This window comes from Vigna angularis, chromosome 8 (assembly GCF_016808095.1).
Source record: "Vigna angularis cultivar LongXiaoDou No.4 chromosome 8, ASM1680809v1, whole genome shotgun sequence".
Classification (NCBI taxonomy): domain Eukaryota; kingdom Viridiplantae; phylum Streptophyta; class Magnoliopsida; order Fabales; family Fabaceae; genus Vigna; species Vigna angularis.
Window position 1 is genome coordinate 15,458,920 of NC_068977.1, and position 22,123 is coordinate 15,481,042.

At 32.4% G+C, this 22,123-nt stretch overlaps 1 protein-coding gene across 1 annotated transcript; it reads left to right on the forward strand.

Annotated features, from left to right (window-relative positions):
* The first annotated feature begins 7,446 nt into the window (after positions 1 to 7,446).
* LOC108345907 (NAC domain-containing protein 87) lies at positions 7,447 to 9,746 on the forward strand. The gene is made up of 3 exons (XM_017584754.2): positions 7,447 to 7,941; positions 8,067 to 8,347; positions 8,618 to 9,746. Exons 1-3 carry the CDS (start codon positions 7,752 to 7,754, stop codon positions 9,350 to 9,352), a joined length of 1,206 nt encoding a protein of 401 aa, XP_017440243.1. The 5' UTR covers positions 7,447 to 7,751; the 3' UTR covers positions 9,353 to 9,746.
* The last annotated feature ends 12,377 nt before the right edge of the window (positions 9,747 to 22,123 follow it).

A 22,123-nucleotide genomic window follows, 5' to 3' on the forward strand; every position in this document is an offset into this window, starting at 1 on the left:
ATATCAAGTGGTGTGAGTTGATGGAGGTTCTTGCATTAGTAATGTGGTGTTAAAAGAATTGTATCCTATAGTTGGGAGAACTTACCTTGTCATATGAAGAGGACTTATTTCTTGAGATGAAAGATCAAGTAGAATTGGGGCTTACGCCATAATATACTGAGGGGTTATATGATAGATGTCAAATCCTTGAGTTTAATTCAATTCATGAGTGTTCTTATAATAAAATATACTGTCAATGATGATTATTATCATGTCAAATGATTTTTTGTGGCTTTTGTATGTGATGAGAATGGATGAGTAGTCCTAAAATGTTTCATTCAAAAATGATGTTTGAAAAAAGTATGCTAGCGTACCATGATTTGTTGTGGTTTCTATCTACTATGATTGTGTGTTACACATGAGCAAATGATGTTTCAAGTGGAAGTACTAAGCAGTAAGAAACTAAAGAAGGTTTATTGATGTAGACATTTTGTATATGTATATGTATATGTATAGAGTGTGTTTATAGTCCGATACTTGGTATGTAAATTCTATTTTGAAAAAAATTATTTTGAAGAGGATTGTAACCATAATTATACTTATATGAATTATCTGTAAAGATGTGATATGTGTAGAAAATTGATTAGTGGTAATGTAATTTCAAAGTAGGGGTGTTACACATGTGATTGATGAATGCAATAGAGGATAAAGCTTATCATATGGTAATCTACTTAAACCTTATAGGATCTCCCCAATGTTAGATGTGTGGACGGTGAAAGCAATGTTGGCAAGGACAAAATTGATGGCATACCCCTAGCCATGGTCAAGCATCTACAAGAAGAGTTGAAGTCATCCATGAAGATGGTCTAAACTCTATCCCTTGGACCACCTTTGGAGCCATCATGGAGCATGAATTAGAGTAGTGTAGGTTTCTTTAGGCCATGTATTTTGGTAAAGTAGTGTAAGTTTCTATAAGCCATGTATTTCGGCCAAGTAGGTAGGTTTGTTTAAGTCTTTGTATGAAGGCCTAATTAGTGTAGGGTTTTTCTTTAAGCTATACATCCAAACAATGTGGAAAGTATGTGTCATGCTTCCATTAATTGGAGAGGATTTAGCTTTAACAGTGGCTTCATGGCACTCTAGGAATGGAGAGGATTATGCTTTGTGAGTGACCACATGTTCTCCTCTTATTGGAGAAGATTTGTGGACATGTCCACTCCTTAGAGAGACTCATCTTTGGCCACTGAGTGTAAAGGTGGGAGATCATGCTTTTAAAGTTTTTAGCAAACACCTTTGCCTATATATAGAGGTGTCTCCTCTCTTGTAATCATCTAGGAAGTTTATTAATGTTATGCTACCAAAATTTGGCCTTACATTTCCTAGATCAAGACTAGAGCAACCCTAGAGGCCCCTCTAGTTACCTTCCTCCTTAAGTTGACCTCACCTCTCTTGGAGCTACCAAACACTATACCTTCACCACGATATCTCCTAAAGGTCGTGAGCTTCTACACCATCCACACTTCAGCTCATCATCCTTGGACCATTTACCACCATATCTGCACCATCCATCCAAGGAAACACCCCTCCATGCACATCTCCTAGCTTTGGCTCAACCTAGACAAGGAGATTGTTATCGAAAACTCATCCAAATTTGTGAAAGTGTACTTAGATGTGGTCTCTAAATATTCAATATGATATCTCCCATCCTCCATATCCAAAGTGTGATCTTTCACATTATAATATGCAACTTAGAGGTACTGAATTATCTCCAAATATGCATTGGTGAACAATGCATCATAAGGGAAGTAGACTTACAAACAAAGCTCATCCAAAGTAATGACTCAAACTTTCCATCCTCTATAATCACCCTCTTGTGGTATGCATTGTCATAAAATTGTTTGACTATATGTGCTTTCATTTAAAAGTTTATTGAACTCTAGCACTTTTGTTTCCCTTTTTCCCTTTAGTTTAGAGGCAAACATTTCAAATTCATTTTTTTGAAAATCGACCATTCTCTTTGAGATGAATTTCCTTTTATCATTATGTTTGTATCAATTTATTACATGGAGAGTAGAAAATATAATCATTAGGATGTTTCTCAATATCTTGACCATGTCACTTGCTAAGTAATTCCTTTATAAAGAAGACTTCTTTTTATAAGCTTACATTGACTCCATAACTCATGTAGTAGTATTTGTTATCTCCATATAGAAAAGAAATAGATTGTGAAAACTACATTTGACTCAATCCTAAAATAAATAAAAAAACCACTTAAGCAAAACCCAACTTGCTTGAAGCAATATCCCTTTAAGAAAAGCAAATGTAATGCTTAAATGAGAAATGTTCAAATGAGTTGGATTCTGTTTAACACATTCATCACTTAGGCCAAACAAATCACGCTTAATAAACAATTGTTTAAGCGGATAAGTTCAATTTAACACCCATTGCTCCAATCATGAGTACCCCTTCGTACCGCTGTTCACCTTAACGGGACACGCTTACCTGAACCCTTCGCCAGGAAGACTTTCAATACAGGGACCGTTGTATTCGTTTGAGTCGGTCACCAAGACAAACCATTGGCTATGATACCACTGTTGGGTCTATCGAGGAGGAGGTTCACTTGGAAGACACAAACACCAATGAGATATGAGCCCAACCATATAAGGGATTGACATCACTCTCTACCCAAAACCTTAAGGCAATGTGTTAACGAGTCTTACGTCTTTATATAATGCTCTACTTTCTCATTTCTATCCAACACTATTGTGAAAAACGCTTTTAACAACGATTAATAAGGCATCTAAAGACGATTTTTTGACTGTTGTTATGTTAGACACTATTAAAAGTTTGGGGAATCCATGACGGTTCTTAACCATTATTAAAAAAGTTAAAAATGGCAACAATTCTAGATTTTAACCTTCCTTAAAAATTTAGGGTTTTCTTGTGGAGGTTGCATCAATGTCTCGTGAACTATTCGCAAGGGGTGCATAAGGTTTTACGTGAGTTGCTAATAGAGGTTTGACGCTGTAAAGGGCCACTGATGGGGACAATGGTAGTATGGTGAGGAGGAGCTTTGAGTAGTGCATTAGGTTGTTTCTGAATATCCTGACCATGTCACTTGCTAAGTAATTCCTTTATAAAGAAGGACACTTCTTTTTAGAAGCTTACATTGACTCCATAACTCATGTAGTAGTCTTTGTTATCTCTATATAGGAAACAAAGAGATTGTGAAAACTACATGGTGTCGAGGAGATTTGCGGGATGCAAAGATTGAGTGGTGTGGTATGGCGGAGCCTCTTGAGTTACAAAGTGCATGACGTACAACGAAGATTTGTAGGGTACAAAGCTTCGCATTTGAATGTCGAGCTCTAACTAATGGTGGTAGTAACAAGGCACAAGAATGAACGACAACATGAGTAGAAGGCGTAGCAGTGGTGGCAGAACTAGAACACGTAGCAATAGGGCACTCAAATCCAAATGACGACACAACAAGTAACACAAGCGAAAATGACAATGTGGACATTGAGGAGGCTGGATAACCATGCAAATGAGAAGAAGGTGAAAATGCATGTAACCACAGAAAGAGAAAATAAAATATGAAAAATTGACATAAACTTTTTAATGACGATTGTAGTAGGAACTATCATTGTTTCTTCACTGTGCCATTTTTAGTGACAATTTTTTAAAACAATTGTTGTAATTTCTCTACTCTCTCACTTTTAACGACAGTTGTTGAGGAACCATTGTAAAAAACTTCACTAAAATTACAAAAGGGCCCCTGCATATTATTTGACAACTTTTTTTATTTAGTGTTGTGAAAACTCATTTTTATATTAGTTCAAGACTTTGCTCATGTTTATGTTACACAATCCCATTTATGAGGTAGAATTATATATATATAAAAAAATATTGCAACAAAAATAACAATATAATCACAAAAAATAACTAAAGAAAGAAGGAAAATAGGTTACAATAACAATCACATAAAAATTACTTGAGAAAGAAGGTTAATTTTTTCTTACCAAAATAGAAAATGTGTAAGATAAACAATGGTGGTGGAAACCCTTTGTGGGTGATAGAGACCACTAGTCTATCATGCTTAAAGTAAGATAGTAACCATACTTAAGAGAAGAATGGTTACAAAATTTAATTCATTTTAATAAGCATGAAAGAAAGTTTTATGATTGTAATGTGTTTATTTTAATATTTATTACTAGTTTGGTTTTTTCAAATATCAATTACTAGAAAGTGTATCATTTTATTAGTTCTCTTAAGTTACAATACTCTTGCTTAAATGAACTACTTCCAACTTGTAAACCAAGCTATTGTCAAGCTTAATCAATACAACCCACACTTAAGTCTATTAATACAATGTGTAAGCGATAGTTTTAACTAAAGTAGCTTCAATCCTCAAATATTCGTTACAATGGACACAATCTTATTATAACTTACGAACATATAAATCAAATTAAGCGAGATATAATTCTCTTGTTTAATAACATGTAAACTAATCGTATGTGAGAGACAACTCTCACTCAAATAATTAATCTTACCATTTTAACTCAAACAATTTTTATTTTTATTTTATTTATAATGTTTTTTTTTTCATTTCAAGTGATGTGTTTCTGTTTAAACAATGGTGGTAGTTTAACACGACCATATACTTGATTAAATAATTATTAATTTTGTAATGATTCTTTTTTATCACCAATACTTTTATAAGAGAATATTGTATATTAGTAATAGAAATTAATAAATTAAAAGTGAAATCAAAAAATAAAAATTGAAGCGAAGTACACAAAATTTGAAACAAAATTATATATATATATATATATATATATATATATATATATATATATAAAATTTATTTTTCATGTGTTAACCTTCATTTGACTAGTAGATATCAAGCCTATCGTTGACTTATTTTCATGAAGATGAAGTTGAAGAGCTCATTTTTATTTGAGAACGAAGATATAGAAAACTTTGTTGTTTCTAAATGTTTACTTGTAATGAAAAATAGTCGTAAAACTGAACGAGAAAAGAAAAGAAAAGTAATAATAATATGACAGTTTATTATTATTATTATTATTATGATTATTATTTAAATACTCTTAATTTTAGATTTCCCTCATCGCACAGTTATATCATATTGCCTACTAAAATCAAACACCGAAACCTCTTACGAAATTGACGTTCCCATCTTTTTTTTCTTCCTTGACTTATGAGTTTGAGACCGTGGATTGTCTCTTTCTTTAAATTCAAAGGTAAAAGGGGAAAATGAAATAAATAAATAAAAATCAGTGAAAAAATTGTTTTTGAATTAAAAATAATAATAACAAATATTTTAATTAAACTTTATTTTATATATTATAATATTTACAAAATTGTTGGAAGTGTCACATCAAATAAAGCCAAAATATAATATATAAGTGGAGTGCAAACTTCACCTTACAGTTTTGTGGAATTGAATTAGATTTCAAGTATACTTAATAAAAAATATTAAAAAAAATAGATATTCATAAATATAAATATAAATATAGTTGATTACATCATATTTTTGAACACCAAAAGCTAAAAATATATAACACAATGAATTATTTTAACAAATAATCAATTATGTGGGAATATGATTTCACAGTTTCAATTTTCGTATTTTCTTTTATATATCATGTTTGACATACACATAAAAAAAAACAAAAATTCCACATGCACCTCCATATAATAACCAACTGAAACTACTTCCACCTTCATAATTATAACCCATAAAAAAAACAAATTTGAAAACATAACATGAACTAGAAAACCAAATAAAATTTAGAAAAAGAAAATCGAACTTTAAAAATGTTAAATAAGCAAAGTTGCTTTTAAACTTATATTATATTAAAAGTAATTGATTTTAGATGTTGTTTTCATTGTTTTTAATATAACAAATGAAGTCAAGAAGCCAATGTGAACTTAAATGAAGAAGCTGAGCAAAGCCAGCTACCAACAAAAACTACCTCCACCAACCTGAGGCAGCAAGTGTGTGTTGACAAATACAAAAATTCAACAAAATCTGTGATAATATTAATTATCACACATTTTTTAATGGAAAATTTCAATAAGAAAACCAAGTTCATTCCTTTTATATATATATAAACTTTGTTTTTGTCTTGAGAAGCTTTCAAGAGCAAGGCTTGTGTGAGAAGGTGGAAATGCTGGTGATGGAAACAGGTAATGAAAATTCTCCAGTGATGTTAGGTTGAATTTTTGGATGAACACAGTGTATAAAGTTATGGAAACAACTTTTTATTTTGAAAATTGATGGGCAAGAACAAACAACAGGGTCCTACCCTTTTGTTTATTCACTTTTTCCATAACAATTTTCTTTGGTTTTTATCAGAAAAAACTATTTCTTTAGTGATTTGATCACATTTTTTCAAATAATTATCTATATTTTTTTTAACTTATTTTTATTTTAATCTGGCTAGAATTTTGAGAGCCTACAAATATTCTCATCTATCTTAGAATATTTATGGGTAGCTTCTTTTGTTTTTCTTCTTAAATGAGGTTTCCTGCTAGGAAAAATATTTCTTTTTATATTTATGTACGTATAGTTTTTGTAATTAGAGTTTATATAATTAATGATTTATTTTAGATCTTCTGAACATATAAATATTCATTAACGTAAGCAGATTTTAATAGACTGCTGTGTCGAAGATCAAAGTGGGTGACGACAAATGTTATAGAATCAAAATATAATTTTTTTTAGAGGAAAGACAAGCAATTATAATCTGTCATAGAACACTTATCATCTTCTGCTGCGTAAATATTATTTACTAAAGTATGTTTTTAATTAGTTGAAACAAAATATTCAATTTTATTTTTTTCTTTTCTAATATTTTTGTCTTCTTTTAATCTTTTAATTTTAAAAGCACCACTTTTCATCCTTCAAAATTCATCATTTCCCCCTTTATATAAAGTATAGATTATAAAAATAATGTATATTTAAAATTAAAAGAACTAAAAACGTTTTTTTTTTCATTTGTAGAAATGACTAAAACTAACAAGGTTTTTATGACTCATAATTTATTAATATATATCATCATTTAGAGGGAACAAATAAGTATATCAATACGGAAATTAAACAATTTATTATTTATAAAATCGAAAACGTATCCAAGTAAAAAAAAGAGTAGAGAGTTTTTATTCTTACATAATTTCTTATCACTTTTTTACACATAGAATAACCTAAAAAGGAATGCAAAATATAAAATCACTTGAATGACCTGACAAGGAAAAATAAAATAAAGTTGTTAAAATATATGCAATAGGTGAAAAAAAAATAGAGAAATAGGACATACGAATCAAATACACAAAGTTGAAAAAAAATAAATAGAAAAAGATAAAGCAATATTTATAGGCTTGTTGAATAAGTGCCTTCTACACTACGGATCTCACAGCGTGTAATTGTGAGCTGTGTTTAGACGCTCCTCTATTTAAGCACACGATCTTTTCTTCTTTTTACTTTCTTCTTCTCATCACATCTACCTAGCTATGCCTATTTCCTTCTCTTTCTTCCTCTTTCTCTGAACTTTCTTTCCCTTCTTCTTCTCTTTTTCATCTAACATAACATATAAGAATCACACATACTACATATATCTATATATATATACATATACATACACATAACTGAAGCCATCAAGCAGTGTATACACACATATATATCTGCTTCTTGAAGAACAAGTTAGATAGTTTGTTGTTGTTGTTGTTGCTTAAGGCTTTTGATTTTGATGATGGAAGAACCTGTTGTGGTTAACAAAGGAGATGAGCCTTTGGATTTGCCTCCAGGTTTCAGATTCCACCCCACAGATGAAGAGATCATCACATGTTACCTCACAGAGAAAGTGCTGGATAGAGCCTTCAGTGCAACTGCTATTGGAGAAGCTGATTTGAACAAGTGTGAGCCTTGGGACTTGCCCAGTGAGTTACCTTGTTTTTTTTCTTGTTAATTATGATTTTGACCTTTGTTTTTGATTCTGACGATGATGTTGGCAACATCTTTCATTGTCGTTTTCATTGATCTGAATTGGGTTTTGGGTGTGTAGAGAAAGCAAAGATGGGGGAGAAAGATTGGTACTTCTTCTGCCAAAAGGATAGGAAGTATCCAACAGGGTTGAGAACCAATAGAGCAACACAATCTGGGTATTGGAAGGCCACTGGGAAGGACAAAGAGATTTTCAAAGGGAAGAACAATCTTGTGGGGATGAAGAAGACCCTTGTGTTCTATAGAGGAAGAGCCCCAAAGGGAGAGAAAACAAATTGGGTTATGCACGAATTCAGATTGGAAGGAAAATTCGCATGTTACAACCTTCCCAAGGCTGCAAAGGTATAATTCTTTCTCTCTCTTTCCTTTTTCATACATGCCATTTTTTCTCTCTGGATTTTTGAGGATGGAAAAGGTTCAGATTGGCTTTTAAATTTCAATCATCACTTTTTAGAAAAGTGCCTTTTCTGTTGTTTTGAGAGTTTTCTTCCTGAGGTGGTCCTCTAAGAGTGTACCTTTTGCTTTATATAGTTCAATTGTTGAGATTCTTGCAGCTACATATACTTACTTTTTTCTTCTTTTTTTTCTTTGGGGGTATTGCTTCTGTTCCAGGATGAATGGGTTGTGTGCAAGGTTTTCCACAAGAGCAACACTGATGTTAACAAAAGGGTACTCCCAATTAACCCTGGCATTGGCCTTCTGAGAATGAACTCAGTAGGAGAAGATCTATTTGATTTCTCTTCACTTCCACCTCTTGTGGATCCTCTCTTTGATCAACCCTCACACAAAAAACACATTGACAATGATTTCAAGGGTACTAGTAATAGTACTAACACTTACACACCTTCATCAGCTTCATCATCAGCAGCTGCTGAACCACCCTATTACCTTCCCAATTTCATCAACAACAATCATCACATGCAGATGAAGATGATGATGACGATGAAGCCTGAAGAACACAGAATCTGTGAGACACCACTCACCAACGTTAACTATGCCTCCACCAGCCAAGGGAATCTCAACTCTATCAACAACCCAATGGGAATTGGTACAAGCAATCATAACCCCCTTCAAAACACAACCTCACCCTTCAACATGTTCCAAGATTACTATATGCACCAAGGCAACAACAGTTTCCAGCAGTGCAAGAGGGAGCAATTCTCCAACACTGTGGTCAGTGCCTCTCAAGACACGTGCCTCAGTAACGACAGAAACACTGACACTTCCTCGGTGGTGTCAAAGCAAGACAACATGGGAAGGAACAAGGCATTGTACGAGGATCTTGATCAAGCTCCTTCATCAGTTGCTACCCTCTCAGATTTGGATTGCCTCTGGGATGATTACTGAACAAGATCAAATAAAACACATGATCAAGCAAGAAACTAATCAAAGCAAGTTTGTTGATTTATGGTATATATATATACCATAGTTATCTATTTTCTGATTATATATATACAGAGATTTATGTTATATGTTAGACATGGAAAAGGTTCTGGGATACTTATACTGTATAGATTTATGATTGATTAAATAGATTATCCAGGTCTTGTTATAGTTAGGTTTTTATTGAGTAGATCAATTAAGGAGAAGGATTTGATGATGCTCATGTACATTTTTTTCTGTTGTTATAAATTAGTGGGTTTATTTTATTAATTAATTAATGTCTTTATTTGTTTTTCAGTTCCATTTGTATTTAATTCTCTTAATTGTAACGAATCTAGTGCAATACTACTTTCAAGTACTTATTAGGAACCATATTTTCATGCCCTTCAATGATCTTCATTTGCGGTACACTTAATATATATTTTATGCTGTGTGGAATATTTCTTTGACATCTCACCAAGAGTGGTGAGAATTAATTCCCAAGGAAATTATGCATTTGTTTTTTCAACTTTTGAAGTTAAAGGATATGTGTTGTGGCTTCCTTGCTAGTGCCTCCCACCAAGGCTTGACTATTGTTACCCTTTAAAGTTAATTTCGAGATGCTTTTGATATAATTAAAATAGAAATTTTCATATTAATTATAAATAAATGGACAAATGGGTACTCACAATTATATTTAAATTGCAAGAAATTCTACTTTGGACTATTACTTGAGTTATTAACCATACATGATAATGAGAATTGTTTAATGTTAAGACAGAAACTATGAATGAGTAATGAAGGGTAATTAATCAAGTTGATGAAGCACGTGACTAATTCCCAGAATCCGTGCAGAAGATGCCTCTGATGGTGGAATTTCCAGAATACTTTTAAAGGACACAAAGACACACTATTATAATTATTTCAAACTGTTTTACTGAAACCAACAACAAAAACATCAACAATGCTAGGTTTCTTGACTGCCGCTTGAATCTTGTGTCTAAAGAAACCTAGTCACCACATGTCTACCTACCCAACACTCCACACTTTGAGTTGTTGTTGTGTTAAATCTATTTTACGACATTTGTTCAAATTATACATGTTTCGTACACATACGAATCATGTACATGTCTTGTGGGTATATGCATGCACCTTGCTCAAGCCATCCATCAATGAATGACCATGTACATATATATATACGTATATATATATATATATATATATATATATATATATATATATATATATATATATATATATATAAATACACTTAATAGAATATTTGAATGTGTGCCTAGTATTTTCATTCCCTTGTTTTACCCGTTTGTGTGTAGGTTAGGCACATAATTGAGGCTAAAGTGATAAGATGGGAGGAAGAGAACAAAAGTGGAAACAAAGTGAGTGTGTGAAGAAAGAAAGGGATAAGAGGGAAGGGATTAAACGCAATAGGGTGAAAAGGGGTGTGAGAAAATAAGGGTGATGTGTATATTTATTTATTTATGGTATGAATATAAAAATATATGTGTGAATAATAGGATATATATATGTAGCTAGCAAGGTGGCGAAGGAATGGGTAAGAGCATGCTATCGAATATTGGAAGAAAAGAAAGGGTTGATGATTCTCGTGAGTATGGAGCTTTTGGGGGTTTCATTTGATCAAATGGAAAACATGCTAATGCACATTCCTTTCCATTCAAAGCAAAGCTTTCATTGTGGTTTCATGCTTGAGGAAAACTTAACCATCTTTTTTTAATATAATATTATAAATATATGGTTGAGACTTCTTCGGCTCCTTTTGTTTTATTGCACTACCACAAATTGCTCTTGGCGTTTTTCTTAATTCCCCTTTCTTTCATGGGAAAAAAGAGTGCAAAAATGGAAAAGGTGTAGAGAGTGAAAGAGAATACCAATAATAATAATAATAAACATAATAACAATGCTTATCTATCTAAAAGGGGTGAGGGAGGGAATAAAAAGAAAGAATGAAAGAAAGAAAAATGGAAAATGGAAGAAGTAACATATTTACATGCTTGTTTCTGAATCAGAAAACCCTGATTTTTTGCATGAAAACAAGGGAGGGTGAAGAATGATGATGTTGGGGTTCACCAACCAATGAGGAGCCTCCATCGAATAATCATCAGTGTCCCAATGAAAACGATGTTGCTAGCTATAACCTCATCATATGTCACTTTTTTTTTCTCCAATATTCCAACTTCATCATTCAACTAGGCTCATTACGTTTCATGTCGTGTTTACTCTTTTTCTTCTCTTCCTATGATTATTGCTATTATGACCATTATTCTTAATGTTTTCTAATAATTTGTGTTTTTTAAAATTTTGATGAAAAGCTTGACCCCTTTCATATGTATTCTAGAATATATCACGTTCAGAAAACAACTTTCTTTAGGTGCCTAACCTAATAAGCATATGTGTTTAATTACTTTATTAAAATTTCTTTCTTTTACAATTTGGATGACATTCTCTGAACAATCAATTTATAGTATTTTAATGCTTTCGATAAATACAAAATCGGGGGGTCCCATACATACTCTCAACATTTAGCAGAAAAAAGTGTTATATATATATATAGAAAATTATTGTACAAAATAATGCAACTTTCTCTCTTTCTATATGTATTTATCAAAGGAGCTTGCAAAATATTATTTTGTATAATTAGTTTACAATTGAGGGAGATAAAAGGAAAATCAAGAGAGGATTTTTCTTAATATTTTTTTTTTCATATAAGTAGATAATTTTTATATAGAAATGAAGAAGAAAAAAAAAATACAAAAATAGAATGAATTCAGTTTTTATATCTTGCAATTTAAAAGCAGTTTATATATCATATTTCTTTTAACACTATACAGTTACTAATAGATACAAAGGTATTTTTTTTTAATCTAAATATAACTCTTTATGTATGTATCATTAATACTATACTTTAACGCTGTGTTCACTTGGAGTTGATTTACTGTTTACGTATAACAACGAGCAAAGAAAAGAAGAGAAACTCGTATTCTTTCGAAGTGAATTGCACGAAAGGAATGCGATTGAATTGCGGGATTTTCTGTTTATTCGTCACTCGCTAAGTAGAGGCGATTTGAAGGGATGATAATATAAAAGTCTGATGTGTCCTTCTACAATTTCGTAATTCCACGTCCAGTTTTGCATATTTAATATAATTGATTCTACCTCATAGGGATCGATTCTAAGCTCGAAGTTGGCTACACTGTGCACTCACGAGTCTGAGTTACTGAAAGCTGGAACACAACATAGAGATTACTAAGCCTTTTGCTTCACACAGGCATTCAACAGTGAAGATTCCCGCATGCTGGAAAGAAAGTGGTTGATGAAGAAGAGGACTTTGCGAAGCTGAAGAAGACGAAGAACGCTGAAACCGTATTCGGTTCGAAGACGGCGTATCCGGTTACAGGCATTTGAAGAAAAGCATGCGAAACCGTATTCGGTTCCCGTCCAGCGTATTTGGTTCCCCAGAGGTGTATTCGGGTAGCAGCGGGTGTATTCAGTTACGAGCTGCTGTGTTGGGGACGTTGCAGCGCGGATTCGGTTCCAGATGGTGTATTCGGTTCCCTGCAACTCCTGTGTATTTGCTTCGTCCTTGCAACTTGTTATGGCGCCTTCATGGTTGAAGAAGGTGGACGTTGTAGTTATCCGATTCACGCCGATCTATGATGATTCACGCACCTGGACGAAGCTATCAAGTGGTATTCAGACCCAGGTTCAAGCTGCTGTTGCGAGCTAAGTCCAGTTGCCTTGCTTTCCTTCAATGTCATTGAACTTCCTTTTTTCTATTTTGCTTGAACGTGTTCTGTTCCATCAAATCTGGCATCACCGATTGATGTTTTTAGGATTCTATTGAGTTCATTTTTTTCTGTCCAACTTTCTTTGCTTTGTTTATGTTTTCATTTTCAATTGGACCACTTCATAGTTGAGTCAATTTTATTTATTAATCTGTCTAGTTTTGTTAAGTCATGTGCAGTATGCATTGCTTTTGTTTGTCATTAATTCTGAGTTTTCAGCTGCTTATGTTCTTTGTTTCTGTGCATCAATAGAATATGGATTGTGAATACATTTTGTCCATCATCAAACAGCTATGAAATTCATTGGAATGAGCTTGATGGCAAATGTGCAATCAGATTTTGGAATTTAAATCACTGCATTGGAACTAATTCTGGTACTGTTTCATTGACTGTAAATTCTGTTTGAAGCAAATCTGTGAGTTGTTCTTGCTAGTTAACATCAATTGCATACCACATAAGCCATAAAAGGCTTAAGCACATCTTGGATGCATTGAGAAATTACAGCAGAACCTAAATCTGCAGTAGGCCGATCTGGGTTGAGGACTTAGATCTTGCTAACCATCCAATACACTGTTCTGCAACTTTGAGCAAGTTTTAAAGGCTGTTTTGAAGCCAAAATCATTGTCCAAAGTCTGTTTGAAACTCTGCTTCAAAATTTGGGTACTATAGTTGCTTGTTTTGGAATGCACATGAACTAAATATGCCAAACTGTTTTATAGATTAAATCTGCCGAAAAAATTCATTCAAACAAGTTTATTTTTATCAACCAAACATGCTTGTGCAAAGCTAATCTGATTATAAATTGTTCTGTGCATTTTCACTATCCAACTCATCCACTTTTTAAGCATTTTTCTGGTTCAAATAATTTGTTGCAGCAACATTTTGCTGTCTTGAAAACTGATTTGGTGCATTGAACATTGTTTGTAAGTTGTAGAAAAAGCTTGAGTCCATATAAAAGAATTAGAACAAAAAGAATTGGAATGAAATTAAAAAGTTGATTGGACCAATGCAACAAGTTTTCAAAATCTGCAAAATGCAAAGTAAAAAAAAAATTATGCACCAAAACTGCACTATCATTGAGACATTTTCACAAACAGTTTGTCATCTCTGCCTTACACCTTTGATTTGAACTCCTTTTCGACCTGTGGTCTTTTATTGCATTGTTAATCCATTCTAGAGCTAATCATAGGATCAATTCGAACCTCTGGTGAGCCACGTTGGAGCCAATCCACCTAACTTAATTTAATTATTTATTATTTTATGTTTAAATATTATTAGTTAGTATTTTTTTTATTATATTGTAGATGGGATAAAAAAAAGTGTTTAGAAAAATATTACAGATTTATCTATTCAAGACTTTAATATTGTAAATGGACAAATGATACAAAAATTATCAATATTAGAAACTTATTTATTCACCCTTTATGCTTGTTTTTGGATTACGATTGGATTGTATGATTTTTTTTTTTAATTTTGAATTGTCTTTAGAGTTTAACATATTTTAGAGTGAAATTTATTTAGATTTGAATTAAGAAAATATAATTTTTTTATTTAAAAAAACTTATAACTAAGTGAGCTAGTGAGCCAACCATTTAACCCATTAACCCGTGGTGGATCGAGTCAGGTTCGAATTTTTTCAACTCGCTAATAAGAGAGTTACTCCCTCCACCACCCCAACTTCTCCCTACACCCCTCCAAAAAAAATTTAATTACAAAATCATCTTTTTTACTTTAACCTTTTACTTTTTTATGAAAACTCTAAATCCTTACCTTTCGTTTTCACTCACAACCGCAGAACCCCACCTTCAAACTCTCACTTTCTCTCCGCTCCAGATCCGTTTCTTCCCAACCCAATCTCTAAACTAGGTGGTTTTAATTCTTTTCATGTGTTAATGTATATATAAGAACAAAGATCCCGGTTCCTACGACGATAGATTATGTGGACCACTTTGTGAATGATATTGAAGGAGAGAGTTTGTGTTGAACAGATAATTGCTCTGAGCGTTGGTGACGAGGTTTGGATCTCTCCAGCCAGTTGTATCCAAGACAAAAGCTAGAAATTTTATGTATTTTTTCTGGTAAAATTCTTTTTCTTTGCATCTGTGTTGTTGTGGGTATAGTTGAGGTATGACTGTAAGGGATTTTCGTGGGAGAAATTTTGTGACCCCTGTGTACTCTTTATTTGAGTCATTGATTTTTTGTCCTTGTTTCTTGGGGGCTTTATGTATCAAGAACTTGTTTGGGTTTTGAGTTGGGAATAGGGTTTTTGTGGGGTTACGGATGTCGATATCCGTTTACAGATGTTGACATCCGTTTAAGACACTAACGTATATCCACATCCGTTATAGTGTTAAACTTATATATTCAAACCTGTGAAGACCACCTTCAACCACCACCAGACGAAGCACTCTCAACACCTTCTTGCACCACTACTAAGCTTTGACACTTCCTTTAATCACTGGAGTACTTTCTTGCACTACAACGAAGCATTGTTATCTCCAACCAAAAACACTACAATAACCCCACACTACACCACCACACTTTCAGCAAACAAAAATCACATGGAGAAGAAGATTGAGAGGAATTTTATTCAAGCGGAACTAGTGGACTATTGTGGAGGTGCATTCATATAGTGGTGGGCACCATTAATGAAGTGGTTGTTTGTTGGATAAAAAAAATAAAAAAAGAAATTAAATATTACTGAAGGGCAAAAGAGGAATGGAGAGGTGCAAGGAGTGTGTGGTGGTGGAAGGAGTAACTCTCCCCTAATAAGTAAGTCGATTGAGTTGGCTCACTAAGTGAGCAACCCCTAGTGGACCGGACTGGATCGAGTCGGGATACCCGTTTTTACAACTCTAACTTTTGAAATTATTAATTAATTACACATTCTATAAAGTATAAAATATTTTAATAAATTTTATTCTAAAAAGCACTTCTAGAAAATATATAGTAATTTTAAATTATTTTAAATTTTAAAACTGATTTTGAACAAAAATTTAGAATCAATATTAAGCCAATTTATAGATATTTTTAAATATAAATTTGAATTTAAAATTTAATCTAATTATTTAAATTTGAATCTTTAAAAAGATTTAATATAATTTTCTTTAAATATGAATTCTAATTCCAGTTTAATATTTTAGATTTACATTGAATTTGGATTAGATTTTTAAAAATTTCCATCTTTATCATGAAAGTGAGATGTGGGAGAAAGGACTATAGTAAAAAATGAGATTGAATGAGAAATGATACACACTAGTGATGGACCCATAGTTCTTATTGGAATCGCATTCCAAAAATTTGCTCCTTAAAGCAATGAACAATGGAGAATATTTGGAAGGACCCTACTGAATTTAGCTTAAAATCCAAACAAGAAATTTCAATGCGTTTGGATTTGCATTGTTAAATTCAATTTTTAATTAAATTGATTGTGAAATGACATAATTTATATATGAAATTTTTATAACAAAATTAGGTCAAAATTCAGCATATTATTTTCTTTTATCTATCACTAGGTTACGATAATTGTTTCAACCTAGAATAAATTATAAAATCAATTACTTAATGTGGAATAATCTAGAGAGGCACAGTTTAATGAACATCATTTTTCGTTGTGTAACTAAAAAAAGGAATAATCTAATTAGTCATCTCTCAAATGGGTTTCAAAGTTTTCAAAAAGTAAATAAAAATTTGTTACCACAAAAGGAAACTTTATGAAACAAATTATCAATCCACTAAAGAAAATTATCCAAAATTATGATGGGTTTAATCTTGAGACTAATGGGCGAGTTAAAAAAAAATTGGTAAAAATAAAGTTGTTGAGAATATACCTTATGAATAAACTATTCATTAACCTATTTTCTTAAAATTTTAGGATAAGTTTAATATTAAGTTATCCATTGATGACAATTTTCCTAGTGTTTGTCTTCTTTCAATTTCCCAACCATTTATCCCTAGCCACTTTGACTTTTAGGTAGTTGTTTGCTTTTTAGTAGTTTCCTAGCTTCATTTGACTATTTTAGACTTGTTAGGATAGTAACATTAGTTACTGTTATTCTACTTTAGGTCAATTGTCACTTTCTCAGCCTTTTACTTGACTTTTTAAGTTTTCAAGTACCCAAACTTTGAGATTTAGCTACTTCATATAATTTGACATGTTTCTTAACTTCATTTAACAAGTTTAAATTTGTTAGGATTAGTACAACACACAGTCTTATGCTAATTTAGGATTCTGCCCACATTTCACACCTATATACTACACTTTTGTAGGTTTTAAGTAGTCCAATTATGAGTTTCAGGTACACTACCAATTTCACTTCTTTCTTACCTTCATTTAACTAGTTTAAACTTGTTACAATATGAAGATTACACATTCTAAGGTTACTTTAGGTGAATTTCGAATTTATCACCTATTTAGTACACTTTTTTATGTTTTAAGTGCCAAATTTAGAGATGTGAGTAGTGATTTTTAGAAGTTGTCTTAGGAATCAAAACTTCACTCAATTCTTTGTCATTTCTAGTCCATTAGAACTGGTGTAGATAGTTATAGGTTTGTAAAACCGAATGCACATTTGCATCCTTATCTATTTCACCCTATTCTACTGTAACTTTAGGTGCTCAATATATACTCAAATTTGATTGTCATCTTATTTTCAATTTGTGACTTCATTTTTATCTATTTTTTATGTTTTACAAGTTTTCTAGATAGTTATTTGACAATAAAACAGACCCAAAAAAATAATGAATGATCAAACTATATATGACTATGACAAGGCCTTTCCAGTCAGAATACACAGCCTATGTTTGGTACATTGTACTTTTAAATTACAACAGATTAATTAAGATTAATAGTACTGCTCAATTACATTAAACACAAGACAAATACCCTTTTGTAATTATCAATGAAAACAAAAAAGATTAAGGGAAAAGAACAGATTTTGTTGAACTAAAACAAAGTTTCAATTTCCCTGCTTGGTACAGATGTTGTGATTTGATGCAATCACCTAAATGTGGAAGAAAGAGTTTCTGTTTTAGGAAGTTATATCCACCAACAAACTGTTTCTGATAGCATCCAACTGAAAACCAACTTTTCTAAATGTTCTAAGGTTGTCCCTTTTTATCATGACCCAAGAATGGTGCACCCACCCACCAGAATTTTCCTACTTCCTACATCTGTAATTCTATTTTAACTTAGAAATATCATATGATTGTCTCTTTCATCCTTATTTTCATTGATGTACATTTTAATTAACTAAGAGTAAAAATAACCTTCTGAGTGAAAGGAAGTTTGAATGCACTATATTGAGTGCAACTTACTTATTATAAGGTTATGGGTATTAGGTATAGGACAGAGATATCAGTGTCCATGCAAATGTTCCTTGTTTATCACTGCCATATATTAAAATAATCAACTCCCAATGTTGTTCCAGGAACTTGTTCTCCAAACATTATTTTACACATCTTAGGAACTTAAAATTGAATTATATACCAGGTTGGACAGCACAAAAATGGCACTATTGTTTCTTATGCAAAATTGAGCTCATTTGCATGTGTTACTTAAACAAGGAACACATCCTAAAATATTTGACAGTCTCAGTCCACCGATTCAATTACTAGATTACTTAGGACCTCTTTTCATTCAATTCCAAGGTGGAGTTATCAAACTAACAAAAAAAATAAAAACTTTGAACAATATTTTCAACAACAAATCATATTGCACAAACTAATTCAGAGCATGCATTGAACAAAGTCAGAACGAATTCTTCGTAGCAGCTATAGTTCATCAATCAAAATGACAACTTACCTCGACGGTAGCTCCTTCAATAGCCTCTACACCGGTAGTGGAAGACCTTGTCACACAGCGACACTCCCCTGCTTACGTTGCCTCGTCTACGCCCCCTCGTCAAATATCCTCCCTCGACAATGGTAGCCTTCAACTCAACCACCCACCACCTTCCTAAGCTCAGAACACTGGAAAACGCGAAAAATTAAAAGAGCTTCCTCCACTAATGCATAATCGAAAATAGTAACAGTAAAAGAATATGAGATGGGAGAATGGGAGACCTCACCTATAATGGAGGAGTGGGGAAGAAGCGTAACGCCAACGACAACACCTCCTAACACGAGCTGGACAGGCAACGACAATGGTGCTTTCAGATTGTGAACGATTGAGGGAGATACAGATTAGGGCAACGGAGAGCGGACAGTGGAAGGTAGGGACGGGAGCCAAATTTTGGGGGAAGCTTTCTCGAAGTGTATTTGGGAAAATGGAAGAGGGAAATCCCAAATTCAGATTTCATTAAGTGCATCCATATACCGACGGTCAAAGTCCTTCGGTAAATCCTCTGCACAATATCGAAGGCCAGAAGCCTTCGGTAATGAACAACTTTAATGACCGTCGAAAAATCCTTCGGTATTACCATTTTTATCGACGGCCACAAGGCCTTCGGTAATAATCCTTCGGTAATCAATAAAATTCTAGTAGTGAATGGTTAATTTGTACATAGCCAAATAATTTTATTCCCTCAATTTTTTTATATTAATTTAGTAAACCTCCATGGATTTAAATAAGTTATAAAAAAACTATTCTAATGCTAAAGTTTTTAAAAGTGCTTAACTTATGTTAAATAATTGCATTTAGATTGAAATTAAATAAAGTTCTACGTAGTGTCTGTTCCATTTCAATCACAAAATCAGTTTCGAGTTAAGTTAATCTAAAAGTCGATTAATTCGTCTAAAAGTACTTTCAAAGAATTATATACTGTTAAACCTTTAACCTAAATATTTGATTTTTATTATTTTTATGTGTATTTAAACGTTAAGACTTGTAGATTATAGTTTTCTTTTTAGTTTTTAGCATTATCATGTTACATTTTTTAACCCTATTTTATGTATAATTTAACTATTAACTGATTTTCAGAAAAGATATGCAATAATACACTCAAGATTTGTTTTTCATCTTGTTATCTTAGAAATAAATTTAAAACTGTTCCCGGCCGTCATATAGAAAATTCTAAATATTTATTAAGGTGAAGGTTTAGTTATATTTTTTCTCTTTAGGATATTTATTTTTGTCCTTTAATTTTAAAAAAAAATTAATTCATTTCAAAATGTTGATTGAACTTAGGTTCCAGACTTTTGAAATGCATGTATTTAGTTTTGGATTGTAACAACATAATCCTTTGCTGAATAGTATAAATGATGTTGCAGCATGACTCTTGATGTTTTGACTAGATTTACCAAATTACCTTACTTTCACATGACTTGATGTTAGCCTACATGAGTTTGGAAAAAAACAATCCACAGTATAAAAAAATATTTTATTATAAAAGTTTATAAAATTTTATGGGTGAGAGCTACTTCATAGATATTCTTTTAACATGCCGACTATTTTATTCTAAATTATATTCAAAAGTTTTCTCATTAAATTAATATATTAGTTTAATTGATATTGTACTTTAATCATATCCACTAATTATGCGTTCCAATCAAATTATGTGATTGTATTAATATGTAAGTATTTTTTAAATTATGAAATTGTGTGTATTTTTATTTATTTTTGATATGTGAAAATGTTTATGTTATATTAATATTGTTTTATAAAAATAATAACTTATTTGATTTTGTATGGATGATTCTTTTGAGAGAAAAAATCATTTTTATATAAACTATGTAACATCCCAATAATTAGTAATTACCATTAATTAGAACTAATCACATTTACAGAGTTAACAGTGCAGTCTTAATTACAGCAGCTATTAAAAACGAACGCACAAAACTTACAACGTTCAGAAACTAAATAACAGGCGTCAAGATCTGGACGAGCGGTTTTACAAAACTACACAACCGAACGTCCCAAAACAACAATAAAGCCACTAATAGCTACTAAAGAACGAGCGATCTACTGCTCGGCCTTAACCTCCACCTCGACTAGATTGGCGTCCGCCAAATTTTCTTCTTCCAGCATATCTTCAAGTGGCGCCTCTCCATCTGCTCACATCCACAACGGATGATCATTGCATTGACAAGACGGACATACATAACCAATAGACAACACAAGGAAATTGCAAGGGTAAGCTTAGGTAATTTAATTCGTACAACTCACATACAATTTAACATCAGAAATTAACACTCAAGACATACATCAATAAATCAGAATAGAATAAATTAACCAACACTCATAAATTACGACTGTCCGGACTGTATGAATCCATGTAACCGCAGGCGTTCGTGCACTCGGGTGATGTAGTAACTGGAACCATCCATCAGCTGCCACCCGAGGTTAACCCTATCAGCCTCAAAGTACTCAATAGGGCTAGGGCCTCCTGCCATTCCCACACATGACCTACTCCCCTCTACATGAGGATGAGCACTCACGGAATATCAGGATGATCAGCCATCAGCGATTTTACCATGGTCATACTATACAACTTATCACATTCAGATCATATAGACGTTCCTCCTTGGAACGTTCGTTAAAAATCCACTTTCAATATTCCTCTTAAAATAACGTTCACACACCTTAACCATTTCTATTATTCACATTTTCATTCTGTGTTCCACTTTCATAAATTAACGAACGTTCATCCTTTTCGAAATAAGGACGAACGTTATTTCAGTACAGAGAAATAATCGTTTCTGAACAACAGAAACGAACCTCAGTCCTCTGACGGACGTTATAAATACATGACTCAATTAAAGGGAATAGACTTTAGAAGTTCGGAATAATACTTAGAATAATTTAAGTATAAAGATTTTAGATTGATTCCAAAGGATAGATACAATACAATTCCTTTAGATAAATAAACCAAGCGTGATTAAATTTCAAGAGGGAATACCGCCAGTCAATGACCGAACGTCAACTAATAATTTGAACGAACGCTATTTAAAATCAGGACGAACGCTATTTAAGATTTGGACGAACGCTATTTAAAAT

Excerpts from the sequence above, each read along its gene's own strand:
- LOC108345907 (XM_017584754.2), top strand. The coding sequence starts at position 7,752 with ATGATGGAAGAACCTGTTGTGGTTAACAAAGGAGATGAGCCTTTGGAT. Across the intron at positions 7,942-8,066 it reads TGAGCCTTGGGACTTGCCCA|AGAAAGCAAAGATGGGGGAG; the intron begins GTGAGTTACCTT and ends TTGGGTGTGTAG. Across the intron at positions 8,348-8,617 it reads ACCTTCCCAAGGCTGCAAAG|GATGAATGGGTTGTGTGCAA; the intron begins GTATAATTCTTT and ends CTTCTGTTCCAG.